Below are 24408 nucleotides of genomic sequence, written 5' to 3'. Positions count from 1 at the left end.
CTACAACACTGTACACTACATAATCCACATGGAAGTCCCTAATGCCCATTTCCTCTAAACCTAATCTTTGGCAGATATAGGCAACACTAGTCCACTCAGTGGAGTTAGGGGCCAAACTCAGATACAACGGTCACCATTTAAAGTGCAGTATTTGACACATCAATTCTATTTTGGTTCTACACCTATAATTATCATTGTTTATTAGATTATATGTATGAAATTTTACACAATTCACAATTCTCAATCTAGGGAACATGTATCATCTGGAAGATGTAAATCTTTTTTTAACATTTTGTTTACTATATTTCCATTGATACAGACAGCTGTGGATATATACTGGATATAAAACCATCCGTAGACCTCGGAGACTACCTGCATATGTCAGATGAATTATATGTTCCATCACAGAACACTCCTTTTACCCCTCGTGCTGCCCTTAATCAATATTGCATTCTGCAACAGCAAAACCATTTTTGCAGATCGCTAGTTAACCTGTGAGGCAGTCCCAAAATAAAACATATTGAACTCCTTGAGAAGGTAGGACATTCCATTATACTGGACGTAGCTCGGGGAGTGGCACTGGGTGCGGTCGGCTCGTCGGTGCGGCTGAACATTTTAGTGGCCCCCATCTTTTTTTTTTTTTTTTTTTTGTAAATTTTACCCCCTTTTCTCCCCAATTTTCGTGGTATCCAATCGCTAGTAATTACTATCTTGTCTCATCGCTACAACTCCCGTACGGGCTCGGGAGAGACGAAGGTCGAAAGTCATGCGTCCTCCGAAGCACAACCCAACCAAGCCGCACTGCTTCTTAACACAGCGCGCCTCCAACCCGGAAGCCAGCCGCACCAATGTGTCGGAGGAAACACCGTGCACCCGCCCCCCTCGGTTAGCGCGCACTGCGCCCGGCCCGCCACAGGAGTCGCTGGAGCGCGATGAGACAAGGATATCCCTACCGGCCAAACCCTCCCTAACCCGGACGACGCTAAGCCAATTGTGCGTCGCCCCACGGACCTCCCGGTCGCGGCCGGCTGCGACAGAGCCTGGGCGCGAACCCAGACTCTGGTGGCGCAGCATAGCACTGCGATGCAGTGCTCTAGACCACTGCGCCACCCGGGAGGCCTAGTGGCCCCCATCTTGATGGTGTACAGACATTTTAGCATTTTTAAGCCAATTTACTGCAATTCAAATAAAAAAATCCCTTGAGCTGAGAGAAATCTTAGCAGATTTAAAGCAAATTTCCTGCAATTCTATTCAATTTCGCCTTGGCTAATGCTGTGTTCTAATGCTTTAACATAATAACAAAATCAATACTGCTAAATGCATTGTTTTTGAAGTGTTCAATTCTCCCTGACTGTCTAGCTTTTGGTGATTGTTAGTTCTCAAAGTTTATATAAAAAAAATATATATATATAGCTTTATTATCTTTTTTACATACTTTATATCTGGTTTTAGTCATTTAAGTTTACACTGAAACTGTTTTTCAATCACGAAAAGTACACTTTTTACGCTGTTTTGGCCCCAAAAAATGCTTAGGTGACCCGCCCAAAGATTATAATGGCAGTCTAAGGCCCTGGTTCAATATGAGACTTACTGTATCCTCCAACAAACATTTTCACTTAGCCAATACTCAGTGCAATCATTTTGGGCTCTAAGAGCCTGCGGCTACTTATAGCTACTTTATTTAAAAATAAATCACAGTTTAATGACTCTGTATGAACGTCTGTAAGATGTAAAAATGTCAAACCAAATGTAAATAGTTTTTCTGAAAATCTGTATTACTTGCTTTTATGTTAATAATAATGTCTTTGTTTGGATATGTCTTTGTTTGGATCTAAGCTGAGCACTGAAAAGCTAACTGCAAAGTATGCAACTCTTTATAAACGTATTATTTTTTCTACATCTTGGTGTTCCTATCGAATCATCAACCACCAGTGAATTTGTGTGTATTAAAGAGCTATTCAGTATGCTTTTAAAGAGCAAACACAGCACACTGTCAACACCATAGACATAGAGAATGATCTATTCTATCTGTGACTATAACTCATTGGGACATGTTTATATATTTTCCACACATGCAGAGAGAACAGCATCTGCAGTATCAGGGCTTTTGGAAAACCACACAAACCAATGCAAAATGTGTCACTCAATCCCTCTATTCCTCTCCCAGTTCTCCACCTGTGTGAGGCGGCAGGTTGGTCAGCATGTTGGGCAGCAGCCTGGTCTCACGGTCAGGCGTGCTCTGGGACACAGTCAGTCTCACTCCTCACTCTCCTCCTCATCTCCCTTAGTGGTTTTGCTTGTGCGCTGGAAACAGTGGACAATGGAGGCCAGAAAGAAGCTGGTCATGATGGCCACTACGGACACAGAGATGCCAGAAAATATGATGATGAGTAAGTCTGTTAAGGTAAGGGTGATCTGACACTCCCGGAAGCTGTCCTGTGATAGCTGGCTCAGGGACACCCGTCTGCCGTCCATGGGTAATGAACACTCCATGCCCTCCACTCCTACAAGGGGACAAGGAAGAGGAATAGAATTAGGACCACACAGAAACCCCAGACATAGAGTCCCCATTATCACATTATCATCATGTAAAACAACTGTCCCCTCTAGCAGAAACAACTACATTAACCTTCACAAATAACAGCAATTCTCAACTATTGAGATATTGACCTCTAAATGCAATAATAACATACAAAGAGTTTTTGTTAATCCAATACTCGTTTTATTACGTCTTACTTATTAAATGGAAAGTCTGGATTGGTTTCAAATTCTATGAATTATGATCCTTGGCGGTAAATAGAAGTCAATTAACCAAACAAATACCTTGGAATAACCTCTGTTTTTTATTTACAGCATTGTCTGGGACAACCAGAGGTAAGGAGCACGTTCACTGAACTCATCTCAAGATGGAACCATAATAAATCGGTCGCCAGTGTCCAAGTCACTTTGACATGTCGTTTACAATGACAAAAACGACAACACATTGTGGATTTCAAGGTTAGTTTCCACTCATCCCATTTTGAGGAAAGAACAAACCATGGGTATTTTTCGTTCGTAATGTCATTAGTCTTAATTCTGAGTCCCAAGGTGACATGAGCTGTGGATCATAGCCTCACTGAACCAATTTGTTAACATTGAGTAAATATTTGAAGTGCCGTTGACATGCCCTGTGCTGTGCTGATGGGATAACATTATGTGAGATGAGAGAGCTGGCTAGATTACAGGCTGTAGTAGTTCCACTGATTCTACCTATGCGTATGGAAGGCTTTGAGGTCTGCACTGTGTGAGAGAGATTTTCAGGTGGCTATATAATTCCCAAATCTGAACAGATACAAAATCGAATTATGTATTCTGGCAACTTCTAACACCCTTATAATACTACAGTATGTACTTTCAATCCAGGACTAAATTGCCAGCTGAGCTAATACTGCATTCGTTCGTCTACTACCTCATTGATTTTTATGCTGTCTAGAATAGTAATGAAAGTAATGAACAAACAAGCCTCTTGACATTGGCTGCTGCAATAAAGTTGTTTGAAAACACTGCAAGGTTAAACAGCTGATTAATTGGTCTAATTAGCTCCTGTATAGTGTTCTGCATTATAATCATGGCTGTTTAGCTTGTAGAGAAACATATCTGACTCAAGTCCACATGATGAAGAGAATTGATTCGATACATAGTGGCTTTTTTGATTGAAAGGCATGTTTATAGTTGTCTTACACATGAGCTCTGCAGGGCACTGGTTAGTCCCTGACACTGACACTCTTATTGACTTCTGACCTCTACATTCATCACTGTACAGCTGACCACATCCCTTTCTTCCCATAACATTGTTGCATAGTTACAGCACAGGCCATTGTCAACACAGTTTAAGCATGACAACACCTAGCAAAGGTATAAAATGAGATAAAAAAATTCTACTCGAACAAGGCTGGCCGCTTGGGAGGACAACCGCATACAGTAAATAAATTGGCTCTTTACACTGGGATGAAAAAGCTAGACATATCAAAGAAAATGTTAACTCACAGGTGGACAGAGAGAAAGCCTATTGGAGGTGGGCCACATGCCAAAGCATGCATGCATATATGTTTTCTCAGTCTCTCACAAACACACACACAGCTCATTATGTTCTGCTGTCAACATTACAATCCACTCTGCTTTAGGACTTGCCATCCATGCAGTGTGGAATGTGGAATTCATTTTTTTTTAAATAAATCTAAGGTGCCAAAGGATTATGTTACAGTTGATCTGCAGAGTTGTTCTATTGAGTTATTCAAGGAAGGAAAGAGAGGAAGGCTTTAAACCACTCTCACTTGATTATCTTACCTAGTTATTTTCTGATAATCTAATTTTGCTATTTTGTAGCTTTGGCAAGTATGTGTTTCCTATCTCAGTTCGCTCCTCTCCCTGTAAGTTTTACAGACGCTCCCCACCCCGTAGCTACAACCCTTCTAATTTAGTGTACCCTGTGTGCACAACCCATGTGGAATTCCTAGTCTCCAGCAGCGTTTGGATGCCGATCTGCCGATCTGCTGTCAATATGGCTGAGTTCATCTCAGTCTATGTTGCCCTTTTTGGCCCTGATGGAGACATGTATTTTCCCGGAGAACACCACTCCAGCTGCTCTCTCGTCATCTGACCATGTGTTCACTCATAATCTGGGAGCATCTGGTGGCACAGGGCTAATTATTGTCTCCTTAGGGAGTGACCGTTATTTATAATGAGGGTTACATGGAGGAAATAGGACCTCTCTGAAATGAAAATGGATGGCCCTCTCAACAGCAAAATATATTTCACCTAAATCCTCCCTGAAAAAAAGCAAGTGATCCTCCCCTATACCCAAAATAATGAATGAAAGTGGATAGTAGAGAACATGTCTACCGTTTACTCTCACTTTCTGAACAGACCAGTGCCTTGCCTTAGATATGCAGTTTTAGAAACTGTTCTTCGTCCTGTAAGCATTACATGGCAACGCAGGAAATTTGATAGTGCACAGGGATGGTGGACGGAAGGTTGTGGGTTTGCAGACCACCGTGGAAAAGAGGAGAAAGATCTCCTTTATAGTAAAAGTATTGCATGAATCTATCATCGTATTTGCATGTCAGAGAAAAAAAATGTATTTTTTAACATTCTACATAATTTTTCATATTAGCAGAGTCTCCACACAAGAATGGACAGAGAGATAGGCATGTGTGTTCATCTCATCATATATCTGTGGGGTGTGTAGGTTTCATAACCAGAAAATAATACAATATATGTCACAACAGGTGTAAATATTGGTTTTGACAGTGTTATGACCATATTATGACAGGTTATGACAAGTTATGCCAGCTGGTATGACATATTATGACATGTTATGACACTGGGTGTCAAGTAAAGTGTTACCTTAGTTTCTTTCCACTGTATTTTACAGCTTGTTTCTAGCATAAAGCATTGCGGACCAAAGCACTGTTATAGATCACTTTATATAATCAGATCTGTTTTATTTTCTTAACAATCTTAAATAACTCTCACGGCACCCCAAAAGTATTTTCCCACTAGCACTGGCTTTGCTGATAAATACTTTGTTGAGGGAAAATGTACATGATACGATTGTGATGTGTTGTTGTCTCATCTGGCTATCTTAAGATGAATGCACTAATTGTAAGTCGCTCTTGATAAGAGCATCTGCTAAATTACTTAAATGTAAAATATCTACTCATTTAGAATCATTGCTGTTCCGCATAAAACTTTGAAGTGCATGACAACGTCATACACCTAACCATACTGTTAGCTTTTTCACTACAGTGTAAATGTGCACCACCTATACATTACAGGCTTCCCATGTTACGAAACAGGTATAAAATGGGATTGCATGGTCAGATGGAAAGTTCACCTGGACAGTCCAAGAAAGTTTATAAAGAGGCTGCACATAAATTCCACTCAAAGTTGAGAGGAGTCAGATATAGTCTTGGGATCCTTTACATTGCTAAAACCAGCTGTATTGTCAACTTGAATAAGAGATGAATGGCCTCTGCGTTTCACACGGAACTTTGCATTGCAAACTCATGACCCAGGAGACCCAGCCTTAGGCTCTGAGATGGGCCTGTCTCTGGTAATTCTGCCCGAGCATCTCCCTACACTTTGATTAATGAGATTGGAGAGCAAAGTTTGCCTGCAGAGTCCTGTTGGAGTTACTGTATTTACGATATCCTGCTCCTAGTGGGGTACGACGACAGGCCCTATTTTCCTCCAGCACTAAATGAATCCCTGCTTAGGTGACAGCGGATATTTTTTTTTACCTGTGCTGATTATCTTGTGGTTAACACATTATTTTTATAGATACATTATGCAGGAGGCCACAGACACTTTTTCGGTATGTGGAAATGACTGAAAAAGGGTGAAATCGGTTTAAACTGAAAACAATGGGCCTTGATTCTTGTGGAAATGGAGCAGTTTCATGCTATTACCATTTCTTTAATAGAGAAAAAATAGGTTATATAACGCACCATGGTCCACCCACAGCTTTTTCTCCCCAAATGGAGAGAGTTTTTCTGTGAGCAGAGCCTTGGATTAGGGCCACTGTGCCTCCGGTCATATACAGTATTAGTGTAATTTACATACGCTAAGGGCTCTATTCAAGCACTACAGATTCCACAATAGAAATGTAAAGGTAATTTCCGATTTAGCCGACATATGCAGCATTTACCTTGAATACAGTCTCTGATAAAGCAGGAATATTGCCTATAAATATCAAACACGCTGAAAAGCTTAACTTCCGCGATGCGGATTGAATAGAGCCCTAAGCTTCAGTGGACACCTGTTACACAAATCCTCCTGATTATATAATTCTGACATGAGAATTCTCACTGGGACTCTCTCCAAAATACTGTCTGTCTACCAGACAAACATCCTAGTTTGATTTCCTACACATGACAGACAGGTTCCTCAGTCCCTGTCACAGTCTCTGTAGTTTCTCTTGACAGACTGTTTGGTTCTGGGTGCTGGGACGTGGCATCTACCATTCCTTCGAAATCTAAAAGGTTCTTTAAATGTATGGAAGACTGCAGATGTGTCCCTTAGCACACAGCAAATTGGCCAGTGTTAATGAGTGTTGATTTTTCAGGGTAACATTTCTAGTGTTGATTCAAGAGTTAAATTAACACTGTAAAGAGTTCAATTAATACCCAGTGGTGTAAAATAACCCCAGTGTTGGTGTTAATAACCAGTGTTAAAGCAAAACCACACCCATCATTATCATATGCAGGTAGATTTTTTAAATAGTTTGTTTCAATATATATGTTTTTGCAGGGTTATTCCAGTGTAGATGTTTAAGGTAGTCTCATAGCTTAGTCTTCCCAACCCTGGCAGTCTTTCTGAATGCAGGTTGCGGGTTTAAAAAAATTGTACATCCCCACTTCAGCTGGATTCCAAAAGGAATTATACTGAAAATAAATATGAAACTATTTAAAATATTTTACTGAGTTACAGTTAATATAAGGAAATCAGTCAATTGAAATAAATTAACTAGGCCATAATCGATGGATTTCACATGAATGGGCAGGAGCGCAACCATGGGTGGGCCTGGGAGGGCATGCTAATTTCACGCTCCCTCAAAACTTGAGACATCTGTGGCATTGTGTTGTGTGACAAAACTGCACATTTTAGAGTTTCATTGTATTGTCTCCAGCACAAGAGGCACCTGTGTAATGATCATGCTGTTTAATCTGCTTCTTGATATGCCACACATGTCAGGTGGATGGATTATCTTGGCAAATGAGAAATGCTCCCTAACAGGGATGTAAACAAATTAAAACACAAAATGTGAGAGAAATAAGCTTGATTTCCATGATTTTATTTCAGCTCATGAAACATGACACCAACACTTTACATGTTGCATTTATATTTTTGTTCAGTATACAGTACATATCACTTTGCAAGCCAGCAGAATGTGACTTGCATGCCTGGTATGGCCGGTAAAATGATGAGTTTCAGGGCACTTTATTAGGATAAAACTAGGCCCATCAAGCTCTATGATGAAACTGTCTCTCATGAGGACTGCCACAGGAAAGGAAGACTCAGAGTTACCTTTTCTGCAGAGGAAAGGTTCATTAGAGTTTCTTGCCTCAGAAATTGCAGCCCAAATAAATGCTTCACACAGTTCAAGTCACAGACACATTCAACATCAACTGTTCAGAGGAGACTTCGTGAATCAGACCTTCATGGTCGAATTGCTGCAAAAACCCTCTACTAAAGGACACCAATAAGAAGAAGAGAATTGCTTAGGCCAAGAAACACAAGCAATGGACATTAGACCGGTGGAAATCTGTCCTTTGGTCTGATGAGTCCAAATTTGAGATTTCTGGTTCCAATCGCCGTGTCTTTGTGAGACGCAGAGTAGGTGAACGGATGATCTCTGCATGTGTGGTTCCCACCGTGAAGCATGGAGGAGGTGTGATGGTGTGGGTGTGCTTTGCTGGTGACACTGTCTGTGATTTATTTAGAATTCAAGGCACACTTAACCAGCATGGCTACCATAGCATTCTCCACCGACACACCATCCCATCTGGTTTGCTCTTAGTGGGACTATCATTTGTTTGTCAACAGGACAAGAAAGAAAGTGATGGAGTGCTGCATCAGATGACCTGGTCTCGACAATCACATGAGTTTCAACCCAATTGAGATGGTTTGGGATGAGTTGGACCACAGAGTGAAGGAAAAGCAGCCAACAAGTGCTCAGCATACGTGGGAACCCCTTCAAGACTGTTGGAAAAGCATTCCAGGTGAAGCTGGTTGAGAGAATGTCAAGAGTGTGCAAAGCTGTCATCAAGGCAAAGGGTGGCTACTTTGAAGAATCTAAAATCTAAAATATATTTTGATTTGTTTAAAACTTTTTGGTTACTACCTGATTCCATATGTGTTTTTTCATAGTTTTAATGTCTTCACTATTATTCTACAATGTAGAAAATAGTACAAAATAAAGAAAAACCTTTTGAATGAGTAGGTGTTTTCAAACTTTTGACTGGTACTGTAAATGGGCAACGTAATGTTTGGAGTCATAGAATATGATGCAGCTCGAAACCAGTCAGGTTTGCCAGGAGGCACAGGTATGGGAAACCATATGGATAGGTTACAGCTAGTGTCTGCTCTTGAGGGATTACAATCAGTATTACAGGCAGCCTTGGGGATAGGCTGTCCTTTTGTAACCCACTCCCTGTCTCCTGAGGGATTTATCGAGCTGACTGTCGTAGGCTGATATCGGAGGCTTGTCTCTCCTCCCACTTCAACACCACAGTGGCTGTAGTGATTGATTCCACTCTCGATACCAGAGAAGTGAGAATCATTAGATGGACCCATGGAATAAAGGCACAAGTCTCGTAATTTCCAATTAAACTGTGGAATGGGCTTTGTTACTTACATACTTTCTGGGTATGTTTTTGTAATTTCCAGGTATTGTATTACTGTATTTACAAGCAGATCAAGTGGTTGCAGGTGAATAATAGCAAGGCCCTTGCTTTATGGTAGCCTTTAGTATTGGGTGCACAAGCATCCCCCAATCCCTAATTTGAGCCTGCCTGATTTTAAAGCAGACAGAAAGAGACATAATCACACAGACAGAGAGAGGGTGAAATTACTCAAAGACAATCAAAGAGAAGAAATCTGAGAAGAAGAAGAACATAGAGTCAGAGGGAGAGAGAGAGTGAGAAGAGACAAAAAAGAGATGGGGTAGAGTGTCTGAATGCACAAATTGACAACCCTTCATGTGACAGCGATGCCAAGGATGAATCATTCAAATCATGAAGAGATTTCCTTATGCACAGGGACTCAGTGATCTCATAGTTAAATGGGGATACTCTCAGCACAAACATTTAGCATGGCTCATTCAAAACACACATGCGCACACAAGAACAGACACAAAGCCCACAACTGTATAAAGCACTGGTTAGATCCTTCTTTGGTCAGAATAATACACTTGCCATTTAGACATCAATTACTCACATAGCACTTTTTGATTGCTTGCTAACCTATACACCTCAATGTGAGCTTGCATTAATTTTTCAACATTAAATAAACATTAAATGAGGCCAAGGTCAAATACACTCTCTTCTCAAGTAAGGGATGGATCAACATTTATAAAATGGGTACCTGGAGGAAAATGGGGGAGTGTCGTGATTTTTCAATTTCAGTTAAATGGAGGGTTTCGTATTTTTTCAATCTAGTCCAGGGGAGGGTCATGTAATTTGTAATTGATGAAATGTCAATATTTCAATTTTTTGTATTAGTTGCTTATTAAGGTATATATTGATGTGTTGCCGATGCCGCCCCTCATCTCAAATGATCCATAGCCTATGTGACCCAATCCAGGAAACTAGGCGTATGTCACAAGTCACAACTTCACAGGAGAGCCGTTTGAATGTAAGTTTTTTTTATTTTATCAAAATGCGTTTTTTTGGCAGAAATGCCTTCTTGAACATCTGAACTTTCATGTGCCTTAATAATAAACTTGTATGCCATCTGTAAATACGAATACAATTGTGAAATTGGTTAAGCCACAGAGAAAGTAAGCAACCTTCCCACTAGACATGATTGGCTGAGATAATGAGTTGGCTGGACTTGCCGAGAGATGAATTCGGATTGGTCTGCCATATAGAAGGCTTCTGTCTATTTGAGCTCGTCAGTCTGTGTTGGTAATCCTGTCGAAGCGACATTAAAATGGTTTTATTGTGTATTGGAGCTGCATAAGTGTTGCTCTCTACTTCCTGATCAAGTTTTGAAATCGGTGAAATTAGAGTATGATAGCTAAAGAGAAAACACCTGTCTACAGATTGCATCTTCAAACTGAGGGCAACCGTGGTATGGCATTCCTGACAGGGAGACACGTCCATCATGCATGATGATGTATAAAGAAAGTCCAGCGTTAGCTAGCTACGTTTTCAGATATTACACATTTCTAATTTTGAAATAATTTAATTTCAAGCTAAAGTGTACTGTTAGCTAGATAGCTAATGTTAGCCGGCTGGCTCCCTAACTGACATTATTATTCGTATCCCAGAGCCGTATTCATGCAGGGTAGTAACGACATGATTTGGCACTGTGTTCATTGATGTTTAAATAGCTAACATTAGCTAGCTGGCTCGTTAGCTAACGTTACATGACGTGTGTACAACACCCGTTGAATATGGCTGGCGTCAGTAAACGTCTGTAAAAAAGCGTAATGAAATTGTTGCCAGCAGAGCAGGTTAGGCTGTTTTCATGTCATCCATAGGTAAACAAATCATCGGTCAGAGCGTAAATTGTGCGCTCCGAGAGCGAAACGAGATGGGTGGGGCTAAAGCTTATGAGGGTGTGAACAATGCTGAATGGGTGTAGACAAAGAAGAGCTCTTCACTATATACCAAAACATTCAAAGGTCAATTTCTCAAAAGTGAGTTTACTTTCCCATTGTTCCTCAAATGCAGTTTATGATATACCATTTTCTCTACAGTCTCTACATTTATCTAATGTAAAAAACACAATTTCAAATTTTGCTACATAAGACCGAATCCAGGTGGTGAGTCACCTATAGGCTATAGCCTATGAAGTGCATGCTCGAAGAAGCACAGAGCAAAGTTATATTTCTAAGAAAATGTACTTCCTTCCAGAGTCTTTTGCACTGCTAGGATGTTGTAAATAACACTAGGCTGCATTACACACTGCAATGGATATTCCAACCTTGAGCCCAGGCCTGCTCTGCTCTTGCTAATTCAAACTTTTTTGTGCTGCCTAACCAATGCTGTGCTGTGTAGGCCTACAGTGGCAGTTCAGGAGAAGAGTCAAATAATTATTCCGAAAATAATTTTTGATTAGGCCTATTCCCAGAATTATATTCTTGCGTGCGGACTACCCTATAGCCTATGGTCTGTTCAGTTTGAGAAGGAGAGCGCGAAGATGAGAAGAAGGACCGGAGGTCAACTTTGATAGCTTGCTACTACTATAATTTATTGTAATAAAAACTAAATGTTTCTTTCCATTATATATTTATCAGATTTATTGACGTCACAATAAGCCAGATTCGAGTAACTTACAATGTGGTGTTGAAACTTGAAGCAGCAGCCACGGCACAATCAATCGGAAATGGACAGCTAATGCTGCTAAAAGTAGGCAAATTCGAGTAGGCATAATTGATTTCAACAACAAGAGGGCTTTGTGTTGTAGCAATTTCTTCCTATTACATTTTCTTTTGTATTTTACCCCCTATTTCTCCCCAAATGTAGATATTGTCTCATTGCTGCCACTCCCCAATGGGCTCGGAAGGCTAAGGTGGAGTCATGCGTCCTCCGAAACATGACCCGCCAAAAAGCACATCTTAACACCCACCCGCTTAACCCGGAAGCCAGCCGCACCAATATGTCAGAGGAAACACTGTTCAACTGATGACCGGGGTCAGCCTGCAGACACCCGGCCCGCCACAAGGAGTCACTAGAGCGCGATGAGCCAAGTAAAGTCCCCCCGGCCAAACCCTCCCCTAACCCGGACAGCAATTGTGCGCCGCCCTATGGGACTCCCAATCACAGCTGTTTGTGATACAGCCCGAGATCGAACCCGGGTCTGTAGTGACACCTTGAGCACTTCGATGCAGTGCCTTAGACTGCTGCGCCACTCGGGAGGCTATTTCTTCCTATTTAAGAAATAATAGTTAGGCCTACCTGTTTGACAGACAAAATTAGTCTATAGGGTGCTACATCCATAGATTTGTCGGCCAATTCCTCCACCCACCAGGCACTTCTTAAATAGCCTACCTCCGTGTCGGGGCGCTTAAGTTAAAACCAGGAGTTGAATTGACGGGGAATGAAAGGGTATTCCTTAGGCATACATTTTATTAAAGAAAATGACAAAAAGTACAGGCCTACTCCTTGTTAGCTTAAGAAAATAAAACAGATCTGATTATATACATTGATCGATAACAGCACTTTGTTCTGTGATGCTTTAAAATATCTGGGAAAATATCTGGGAAAGACTCCGATGTATATGGGGATATCATTGTTTCATTTATTTGACATTCAGAGGCTGAGCTACAACCTTTTATAGCCGAGGAGACAAAAAATGGACTTTGCTTATGAAGTAATCTAAATCTGTCACTATCAATTGATTCAGCTATTCACTTTCTGTACAATAGAACGTGTTTAAACCCAGACAGCTTTTAGGGAAACACTTGTGACCTTCTCTTGTTGGGTTAAGCCACGTAAGAAGAGTAGCCAGCAGTTAAAGCTTTAATGTTTCTATGTCGGTAGATCTACTCTGTCTGGGGTGGAAAGGTAGGCCTAACTTGTTTTATTTATTTAATTAACTAGGCAAGTCAGTTAAGAACAAATTCTTATTTACAATGACGGCCTACCCCGGCCAATCCCTAACCCAGACGACCCTGGGCTAATTGTGCACCGCCCTATGGGACTCCCAATCACAGCCAGTTGTGATACAGCCTGGAATCAACCAGGGTCTGTAGTGACACCTCTAGCACTGAGATGCAGTGCCTTAGACCGCTACGCCACTCGGGAGCCCCTTTTGAAAGTACCATACTCATATTCCTAATGACATCTCAGATTTAATTATTTGCAAACAGGGACAGTTTCGTTGCAAACAAGACTCATTGATTTGGCATTGGAGAAATATGATAAGATGAACACATAGGCCTATCTCTCTGTCCATTCTTAGCCTGTCATTTCGGTAATTTGTGTGGTATTTAAAAACATTCTGCTAATATGTAAAATTACATTTTTATAAAATGCAATGTTTTCTTAGACCTGCAAATACGATAGATTTGTGTAATGCTTTTACTATAAAGGTGATATTTCCACCCCTACTCTTGTCCACTGTGGTCTGTGAACCCACAACCTTCCGGCTGGCAGCCCTGTGCGCTATCAAAATTCCAGCGTTGCCGTGAAATACTTACAGGACAAAAAAAATATGCCGTTTCTAAAACGGCATATCTAAGGCTCTGGTCTGTCCAAGAAGTGAGGGTAAACGGTAGGCATGTTCTTTGCTATGCACTAAATGTTTTCATTATTATTTTCGGTAAAATATATTTTGCTGAAGGGAGGGTCATCCATTTTCATTTCAGAGAGGTCCAATTTTCTCAATGTAACCCTTATTATATAATACCTTTTCCCTGACATCCATGCCCGAGGCAAAGACAGTTGATAATTGTGTAATGTAATGCAATGTTAACTCCATACTGTATATGCGACAGTGATGTGGAGAGCTAGTGAATTCACAGTGGCGTCATACTTAGAGAGCTGCTCATACAGTGTGGTAGAAGCTCTCTGGGAAGTAACCTAATACGCTGTGAAGGAAAATTCAGGCTTTGATCCTGTCACATGAGCAGTGGATCAGGAATGGTGTTGATAGCTGTGACACATTAGGCCCATGACACTGGCCCAAGGGACCCATGGGAGCTGCTCTGCCCTGTCCTGCCCTGTCTGTGTCTGTGGCTCCTGTTACCCGGCTGGCTACTGTGCTATAGAACTGTGTTGCTCTAAATGATGCATGGCCTTTGTTCATCCTTAACCTAAGAGCACTGGAGACAGGAGTGGATCATGTTTGCACTCATTCCCCTAATGAAACATTTAGGTGCCTGATTAGTGGCACACAGGCAGACCTGCGTACAGGAATGTCTCCTTAGAGGAGTGGACTGACAAACATCTGATTACAAAGACTGAATCCTTGGCAGGTTTATGGAGAGAGGTTGTCAATTGATATGCAAGGTGGGTCATCATGACACATGATTCAGATTAAGATTAGTCAGTATTCATTTTACAACAGTCACATTATCTAATGACTGTATTTGGGGATCCACAGTCAAGATGGATTCAAATACATTATCAACAGGTATAGCTACAGTATATATGTGTCTTACGCATTTGTCCATTTTGTAAAACAGTCATATGGACAGCGATACTTTTAATCCATAAAAGCCCAGGATTTTAGGCATTTACAACCCACTAAGCACAGTGACCCAATCACAGTTATGCAAACAGAGATATGCTAGTATGTAGTGCAGTGGGCTGCTATCTAGCACATGGGAAATTAGCATGAGAGAACAGGCACAAAATGGCTCCAGAGCATGTCTACACTGCTGCTGCTAGACAGGGTCTAATCCAAGATAAAATCATATCCACAATGAGAAACAACAGGATTAGGACAGAGGGAGATTCCTGTAGATCTGATGGAGATTCCTGTATGGTAATTTGGGAATGATTTGACCGATACGGATAGAGGAATGTGTCCATGTTTTAATTATTCCATGTTTCCATGTCTATTCTGGTAACATAAACTGTCTGTTGATGGGGTTTGTGTATCCATCCTAACCACTACCATTTTAGCTCTGAATTAAAGGGTAACATTACTCCATGACAAATCATACACCTAAGGAGGATACTGATCATGGTTCTGTGAAGGGTTGATACATATTCAGGAGCTTATCAAATGAACCTCGTTCTATAAATGACTGTTCATCTGTCACTGCAGGAATAGTGGTGGTCAATAGCTCCAACCCCAAACACGCACGCACACATGCACACACAAAAATCACCACTCATGAATCAGGTCATTTCATAATACTCAGAGAATATTTAGGGCGGTTTGAAGTTTTCACACCAACGCATACCAACAATTCAGCAATACCAACTTAGTATTGTTAGCAGCGTGTAGGTGCTTTGTCCTTGGGAACAGTTTCTGTAGGTGTGGTTCACAACAATTCATTTGCAATGTGAGCAGTTGAGAAGAGACTGGTTAGATCGTGCACAGATTTTCAGCAAACCTGTACAAGGATTATTTCATTTCTGATATCCCAGACCCTTGGGAAATTACATTTACTTGAAAAGGCCTCTGGAGCTGCAGCCAGGGACTTCAAGTCATAAGTTCTCCTTTTGCTTTCAGATTTACAGCTCTGTTGACTTCATGTATATGCATCAGCAACATTTCTTATTTTTAATGAGCACAGAGGCAGTTCCAGAACACTGTGCCCCTGTGCTCTATGAATTGCAAATGCATTCAGCAGTAAATATCACGCATATTCCCAATTCTGACACAAACTGCAAAGTGTTCTTCAGGTCTACCGCAACATAAAGTATGTGTGTGAGTGCCCACTGGACAAAAACGTCATTTCAACTAAGGAAATCTATGTGATGACATGAATCAATGTGGAAAACTGATTGGATTAACAAAAAGTCATCAACATAAGGGCTTTTCATACTTTTTCTACCAAACTTCTAACCTAAATCCAATGACATGGTGAAATGTTTTGTTAATTTCACGTTGAATTCACGCGACAACTCAACCAAATGTAAATGAAAACTAGATGTTTAACTGACGTTTGTGCCCAGTGGGTGTGGTTGATGATGCTAAATAGAAAAGGTCACTATGTTTTTTTATCTTTGGCAGGTGGTTTTGACCAGTCTTATGCTAAAGCCTCCTAGCCAGGTCACACAGTAAACACGCACTGGTTTGAATGTAAGTGCCTTACATGAGGTGAGAAGCTTCACTGCTAACTCAATTTGAGAGTGCATCTCTCGGCCCAGTTGGCAGGTATGCCAGAGGGGTTGACTCGCTGGGCCCATGGCCTCTTGTTCACTGTTGCTGATGTGTGCTTGGCCAGCGTCTCTAATAGAATTCATTACAACCTGCAGTAGACAACACTGAGGACCAGTGATGAATGCATTTTCAGTCTCTTACCAAGGAGAACAAGGTATTCCTGACAATGTATCAACTTCTCTTTCTCACACAGCCCCAACTTTTTGTGGTTGCTTTATTATTGAGGAGTAGGGGGGAGAAGAAGAGGGATGGCAATTACATGCTAATGCACAAACTAAATGTGTGAGGATGTTTTTGTTAGTTGTCAGCGATTTGCAATGTCCACCCACTGCTTGCATAGGGTAGAAAATATTGTTATAAATATTATTTGTCTCCACACAAGCCTCTATAAAACATAACTACGATTGTCCTTGCATTCCTATGATTAAAGAAGAAGAACAAAGTAAGGTTATGTGAACATGATGACCATATCCACAGAGTAATGTATCACACAGATATAATGGAAAGGATCCCTGGGCTGTTGTCAGCTTTACCCAGGTTGCCTGAATTATAGATTGTATATCTTAGTTTATCTAAGTAATCCTTTATCCATCAAACCCAGTAAGGAAATCATATTTGCAAAAGGATACAGATACAGTAACATGAGATGGGTCAATGTTTGTCATTACAATGTGTTGATGTCCCATATTTATGTAGCTCATCATGTTACAGTATGTGCCCCGTGGAACGACCTTGGCTTGGAGACAGTGACAGCTGTGCATGCTTATTTATGTACTTTGTCTATTGGTTCATATGCCGACTTAACGTATTCATGATGTTTTATGCTGTGAGGCTTTACCTTGGAATTGAATACAGTACACATATTTACATTCACAGTGTGAAACATATCATCTGGGGTATCTAGATTCAGCACACCTGAACTATTGGACCGTAATATTCTAACAACAAAGTGTCCTACATGTTAGTGGTTCTATATAGTATTATCTGGTGGGCTATACACAGTCTTGCTTGAATGATTATTATGAATAGACATCAACAAATAAATAAGGACAATATTTGCATTTTCAAGGACAATATCTAAATACTATTCAAATGTGATGTCAAGCAAACAACACGTGGCTCGTTAGTTTATCTAAATACAACAAATGGTGATTGGAGTAATGTGGAGTCGAATCTGAAAGTTCTAAAATATGAATCTATTGGATTGGTTAGTTGGCTACTGTGTATCCTGTAGTCTGAGGTTTGTTACGTTTCTACCTTGAAAAGAGTGGAAGAAATGCAAATCTCTACAATTAAGCTTTGTTTCCCTCTGCATTATAAACACATGAATCCCACAACAATAGCTGCTGGGTTTGGATGTTCAGTCTAATCATCTCCATGTAAGCAGACGTTACCCTTTGTGGGATACACACTCCTGTGGGAGAATTGTAATCCCCTTTGTCTTTTGTTGTTTTTCCTATTTGTGTGCCGTGCACACATTCTGAGAGTGTCCCTGAGACACAGAGAGAGAGGGGGCCCACGCCAACACATCAGTGCCGTAACGTTACCTAACTCCCCCAGGCAGAAACACAATAGTAAAGGACTGGATGGGCTCCAGCTTCCACCACCAGGAAGGAGAGCGGGAGGGCAAGCTTGGTTACAGTGGTCATACAAACAGCACTCACTAATTGATTGATTTAGTGAAACATTAATAGACCACCGGCCTGAGGGAAGAGGCAGGTGTTTGGCTTGGACAGTACACTACACACACAACCATGGTAACATAAATCTCATGCTCAAGCAGAATTGTAAACGTGAGGTGTTGACTTTCTGTTGTTGTGTTTGTTTTGCTGATGTGGCTGAAGCTGCAGACAGTCTGTAGTGAAATGTATCTGCATGCCCCTGAAGGTTTCCCCCTAGAGCTCGTCTCTCATTGTCTTTCATTACTCTCCCTGGCACTGTGGGTTAGGGCAGGAAAAGGAAGAGGGAGACAAAATCAGAATAGAGGAAGGGGTTCCTCTTTCTACTGGGAAAATATAAATAGAATACACAGCAATGGCATGGCAGAGGATTTGCTGAGATAATATAATCTTAATGTTGCATGACTTTCCTTTATTTAGGTCAAGCCAACTGTAAGTAAACTAACATCCCCCTGATGAAGACACTTACCATTTGGAAGCTTTTGACTGTTTTCCTCCAGCCATCCAAACAGGTTGGCAAAGTTGCAGTTGCACACCCAAGGGTTGCCCTCCAGTCTCACCACCCGTAAAGAGGGCAACTGGCTCAGCGCCCCCACCTGAAGGCCAGACAGGGCGTTACGCTCCAGCTCCAGTTCACGCAGGGAGGTGAGGCCCAGGAATGCATCCTCGTTGACCCTGCTCAGATAGGGGTTATTGCCCAGGCGGAGTTTGATCAGGCTACGGGACTGCCCAAAGGTCCCCGAGGGGATCTCAGTCAGGTTGTTGCTGCCCAAGTCCAGAAACACCAGCCTGGAAGAGGTGCTGAGGGTGCCCGGCTCGATGTGGGACAAAGAGTTGTTCCGCAGGTCCAGGTAGACCAGGTCACTGTAGAGCACTAGGAAGTCAGAGGGAATGCGGGGGATACAGTTGTCAGATAGAAGGAGCCTGCGGACGTCCAAGGGGATTTCATCAGGAAGACGGGTGAGTCCACGGCCGCTGCAGTCCACAGTGTGGGGGTCCGGGCACAGGCAGCTAGCTGGACAGTTTTCCCCCTGAGCCCGTAAGACAGAGGACAGCAAGACGAGGAAAGGCTGGAGCCAGCAGACACATGGCAACATGGTCAAGGGGGTAAGAGCAGAGAGGGGCAGAGGAGGCTTGGGGTGAGAAAGAATGGGAAGGGGTGTCGGGAAAGAGAAACGGGGGTGAGGGTCAGAGGGCGGGAGATTAGGAAAGGGGAGGGGAAGGGGAGAACGAGAGGGAAAAGGGGGGATCAATCCCTGTGCAGGAGCATCCTGCCGTTCTTGAGATGAAAATCTGAGACAGCTCCGGCATCAGGCAGCGAGAGAGCAGCGTTGAACGCTGTGTTCCGAGAGATCATGTAGCAAGCATCCTGCATAGAATAGAGCACTGCTGGCTTTGAAGAAGCTAGGGGAGGGAGATGGCAAGAAGTGGGAGGGAGAGAGCGAAAGAGAGTGAGCGAGCTAGATAGAGGGAGAATGAAAGAGATCTTAGCAGAAAGAGGAGGGTAGTTTAGCAAAGGTAAATAGAAACTATAGCAAAGCAGGAATAGAGAGAAACTGGGGGCACAGACAGGGGGAGGGGGGCTAAGGAGGGGGCTCTGTCCACCGGGTTAACCCACAGTCGATCTTGGGGGATTGACTGAGGAGGACGCCTGGGTCTCTGACACAAAAGGATACGCGCCGGGGTAAGTCAGTCTCAGGCAGATCAAGTGAAGAGGGAAATTGTTGCATCCCTCCATTTGTCACAATGTTGCAAATGTCGGAGAGACAGACAGCAAGGTTTATTGCGTGGGAATGCCTGTCGATCTGATCTGCCTGCTAATCTAAAAGGATATACAATCCAACAGTAACACGGCTGAAGTGTATGCAAGGTTTTTTTATTCCTTCTCTACCTCCCTGTGCTCTGCAACTTGCCAGCAGAGCAGAGCTCGACAAAACACTCCCCAGCTGGGTCCCGACGCTCTGTTGCTATTGAGAGAGAATCTAAATGTCCGTGGAGAAGTGATATTCATGCAGATGACAATCCTGAATTTAGCACAGTAGCAGTCAATTGAATGTCTGTCTGTCTCAGAATGTGCCAGGGTTTATCTCATGCCCTCCTCATTGCTATGAAGGAGGCGTGCCTTTACCATGTTGACAACACATGATGTCACTTCCTAGTGTGAAAATATTTGGGTTGTTTCACTCATATTTGTGTATTTTTTTTATTCCAATAATTTCTATTACTGATGGTCATGAATTTAGCAAATACATGCTAAATTATACATTAAATGTATGATTAATTAATATATATTGATATAAATATTGATATTACAAAATATTTTGTATCCTTATGTATCGCTTTTTTAATTTGTATTTTGCATATTTTATGGTTTAACCTTTTGATATCATAGACTAGAATAAAGGGCTTTATATAATGGCTTTGTTGAATACTTGTTTCTGATTGGCTTGAAGGGCATTCTAGAGAATGCATTATTTCCCTTTATACAAAGGGTGGGTCTAATCCTGAATGCTGATTGGTTAAAACTGCATTCCAGCCGATGTCTATTCCACAAGCTACCACCGGCTAAATCTATGAAATTAAAATGCCTATTTACTCTGTTCCATCTGACTGCGCAATCCACTGCCTCATCAGCTCAGCCAGGCAATTTATAAACTTTATCTCCACTATAAAAATCATCTAGACATTATCTCACATTTCTTTTAGAATAACATTTAGTTTTCAACAGCGGAGATTTGCATAAACCTTGCAGTCTGTCTCTCCGACATTTGCAACATTGGATCAATATTCAAATTCGATCTCCAGCTGTCCCATAGTAATGAGCAAGTCAGGAGTTGGGATGAGACAGACAGCCCTTACAAAAAAAATCGACTGTGGTATTTTGGACGCAGTAATTGCAGAAGAACTGCAGTTATACTGCATTCTGACTGCAATCTTTTTTTGTAAGGGAGGCAGGCAGCTTTCCTCAGCCAGTCGAAATCATGAATCATCTTCATTTTATCAAATAACTATCAATAGAAAACAGGTCAACAAAATAAGTGCAGCAATTATATATATCTTTTTTACTCATTCATTATTTTCCGTAGAACGCATAGCCCCTTACATAATCAATGAAACAATACAAAAATGACATCCAGGTTAAAAATTATTTATATTTGAATAATGAATGTCATATTGTTTTATTTGTCCTCCCTCAAACAGAATATTACTTATATCTCCTACAGTCTTATTCCCTGAGTCTCTGAGAATGACGAGACAATGCATTGATAGACAGCCTCACAGTAACATCACCATTTTCAAGAAGATCTTGTCCGAAGGTGACAGACAGCGTTACACAACCCGCCCACGGTACAGTCAGACAGATGCTTCATTATTATCCCTGAAAATGGAAAAAGTCTCAACTGTGACCTTTTCAAAAACTGTACATATAACCTTCGCCCTTGTTTGCACTGCGAGCCAAACGTCAGCACTTTAAGTCAGCTCACGTTATACAATGATCCTTCTGATGCACTGTCACAGTGCACTACAACTGCCTGATGGGAACAAATACCTTTTTTTCATACAGCCACCGAGCCCATGTGTGTCTACAATCTATATCCTTAATAGTAAAACACAAAGGGACCAGTGACTGCGTTTCAAACCACAACAGTGGAACAGGTTTGAATTCAGAATCTCAATTAGATTTCCCCAATGGGATCTGTATCAACAGGCAAATGGAATTAGACCAAGGTTGTAGCACAGGGACAGAGTGGAGGAGCGGGAGTCCTGAGAGACATGGAGGGAGATGGAGTAGTAAAAGGCTCTGTATGATGGGATGTTGGGAGTATATGGAATATATATCAATGGGTAAATAGAAGCCCTGCCTGCCTGAGCCGTTATTACCAGTAGTGACCCTCTATAGTAATTCCCAACCTCGGCATCACAACATAAGAACGTGTGTCTGTATTTACAGAATACATTGTGTTTGGCAATGCAAACAGCTCCAGTTGTCAGGGAATAACAGCAACGCACCTACATTATACCTCGTCATCCGTAAACCAATGTCTCACATGTCTCACAGCTTTAGGGTGTGAGCTGAAGTGAGATGTTTTGCTATAAAGCACACCTGTGATATCGCTCAGTGCAGAGCAGCTTCTTCATCAAAATAACTTCATATTTTCGACCTATTCCAGCACAATGATAGAGCGTTTCATATTGTGCTCTGCAAGGGAAAAGCACATCTCTATTATACCCTAACTGCCAGGCTTCATTACTAGACTTGTGACTTATGTGAAGACTTGCCAGGCAGAGGATCTATGAGCAGCATTACTCAGCCTGTGGTCGGCTAACCATCTCTGTATTTACAGGCAAGCCAGACATTGCATATTAATAGTGCTTTGGTTCTATGTTGGATTTAGCGCCGCTATGATATAAAACCTGTTAGTTATAACACTAACAGGTTTTATATCATAGACACGGAATTAGCTGACTCACTGTTGCTTTTTTGTTTTGTTTTGAACCAGCAATTTAATTATAGACAGACTCAAGACTCAAAGTGATATATTCTTCTAAATTGCGGAATCCAAACACTGTAGGCTGTATGAGAGGAATTTCCAACTGTCATTTATTTTTAATCAACATGTTTAATTACTATATTCATGACTGTGTTTAAGACATCCCTTCCTCCCATCCTGTTGTGGCATGTTTGTGCCAGCTGAGTAATTGCCAAGCAGCTCAGAATGAAATGGACTGAGAACAGAGAGATTTGGTTAAAATGGAGAGGTTTCCAAATTGAAATGCATGTGGAGCACCACTCTTAGCAGGTATGACGGCCTCCAACTCCCTGACGAGAGCTGTTCAGTCGTAAACTGTTATCTTGTGTGAATTCAGGTCTGCTGGCTGTCTCAGTGCATAAGAGCCAGGGTGAGTAAGAGGAAACTTTGAAGGGTTGATTTAGGTTTGAAATGATTAACGATTACCATAAGATGTCAGTATAATTAGCACTAGGCATAAACAACACCATCAAAGTGGTCATTGAGGCCCACCTCTTCTCTCTTTCTCAGTGTGAAAATGGTGGTGGAGTATGGTAACTAGAGAATGATGGGACGGGGCTTGAAGATCTTTATATCGGCTGCCAGATGGAGGGAGATGCTGGAGTGTATTTGGGGCAAGTCTACGCTAAAGAACAAATAGGCCATTCACATTCTGCGGATATAATTTTCACACTATGAGTTTAATACTATTCCAACTCCATTGTATCTCTGTATTATGCTGTGTGTGCCTTGAGCATAGGATGATTCAGGATGATTCAGGAAATACCTTTTGTGTAACATCCTCAATAGCTTCAAATCCCACTCCAACCCTAAAATATGTGAGCGGCTATTTAGTCTGTCAAAAATAAAGGCTGCGTGAAACACCACTTTCCTGACAGCTGTTAGCACAAACCGATCCCTCAGTATTTAGACCAATGTCGAGTCACTGAGGTGTTCAAAGTAGTGTAAATACAACCTGAGAGAAAAATATAAGCCCGGGCTTCAGCGATCACTGACCTTGTCTGCGAGCACCAACATTGATCCAGGTTTACCTCGCTGCTCATCCTGGGGGATTCATTTTGAGAAATAACAATCCGTGTGGATATCAATAACCTTGCCATTAATGTCAGCCACATCTGCGCAACTGAAGACTAAATGTATCATTGCTATTGCTGCTTATGCAGATAAATTAATCCCAAACCAGATATATTAAAACAGAGAGGCTGTCTTGAGATGGGTGAAAACAATGTGTGGTTGTCTGTACTGAATACAAAACATAATGTGAAAATACAATCTTGTCCATACCTGATCAAGGGCATTTTCACATTGACAAATCGTTGTATCTCTAGGAATTTGTAGTTCAGCATCTCCCACAATGACATCTCACTATACTTCTCACTATTCAAGGATTAGACCAGAGGTTGTGCTTGAAGGGATCTTCAATCAGTCACACACCAATCAAAGCCCTCCTCCACTCCACTCCAAGTTAGTGGATAATGACTGCACATCCTTCCTCTCAACCTATAAACTGTAAAGCAGATTGCAGAGTAGTGAGTAGTGAGTAGTGAGTAGTGAGTAGTGAGTAGTGAGTAGTGAGTAGCGAGTAGCGAGTAGCGTGTGGAGAGGGACAGGATAGGAAACCCCAGCTAGGTGGCAGGCAGGCAGCTGAG

General features: G+C 41.6%; 1 protein-coding gene across 2 annotated transcripts in view; it reads right to left on the bottom strand.

Moving 5' to 3' along the window:
• LOC139558490 (leucine-rich repeat-containing protein 38-like) overlaps window positions 1-20384 on the bottom strand; it is a 22251-nt gene extending 1867 nt beyond the window's left edge. Inside the window, exons 1-2 of one of the 2 annotated variants that reach the window (XM_071373651.1) lie at window positions 18697-20365; window positions 1-2504 (exon numbers count right to left, since the gene is read on the bottom strand). The exon at window positions 1-2504 is cut by the window's left edge and continues 1867 nt beyond it. In XM_071373651.1, coding sequence (XP_071229752.1) covers window positions 2257-2504; window positions 18697-19324 — 876 coding nt within the window. In that variant the 5' untranslated portion in view covers window positions 19325-20365 and the 3' untranslated portion in view covers window positions 1-2256. Of the gene's footprint in view, window positions 2505-16532; window positions 18486-18696 lie in introns of those variants that run through there. The other variant, XM_071373659.1, reaches the window with a different exon arrangement.
• Between the last annotated feature and the right edge of the window lie 4024 nt (window positions 20385-24408).

Source organism: Salvelinus alpinus, chromosome 2 (genome assembly GCF_045679555.1).
Source record: "Salvelinus alpinus chromosome 2, SLU_Salpinus.1, whole genome shotgun sequence".
Classification (NCBI taxonomy): domain Eukaryota; kingdom Metazoa; phylum Chordata; class Actinopteri; order Salmoniformes; family Salmonidae; genus Salvelinus; species Salvelinus alpinus.
Note: the sequence above shows the minus strand (reverse complement) of the source record. Positions and strands in the feature narration are given on the sequence as shown.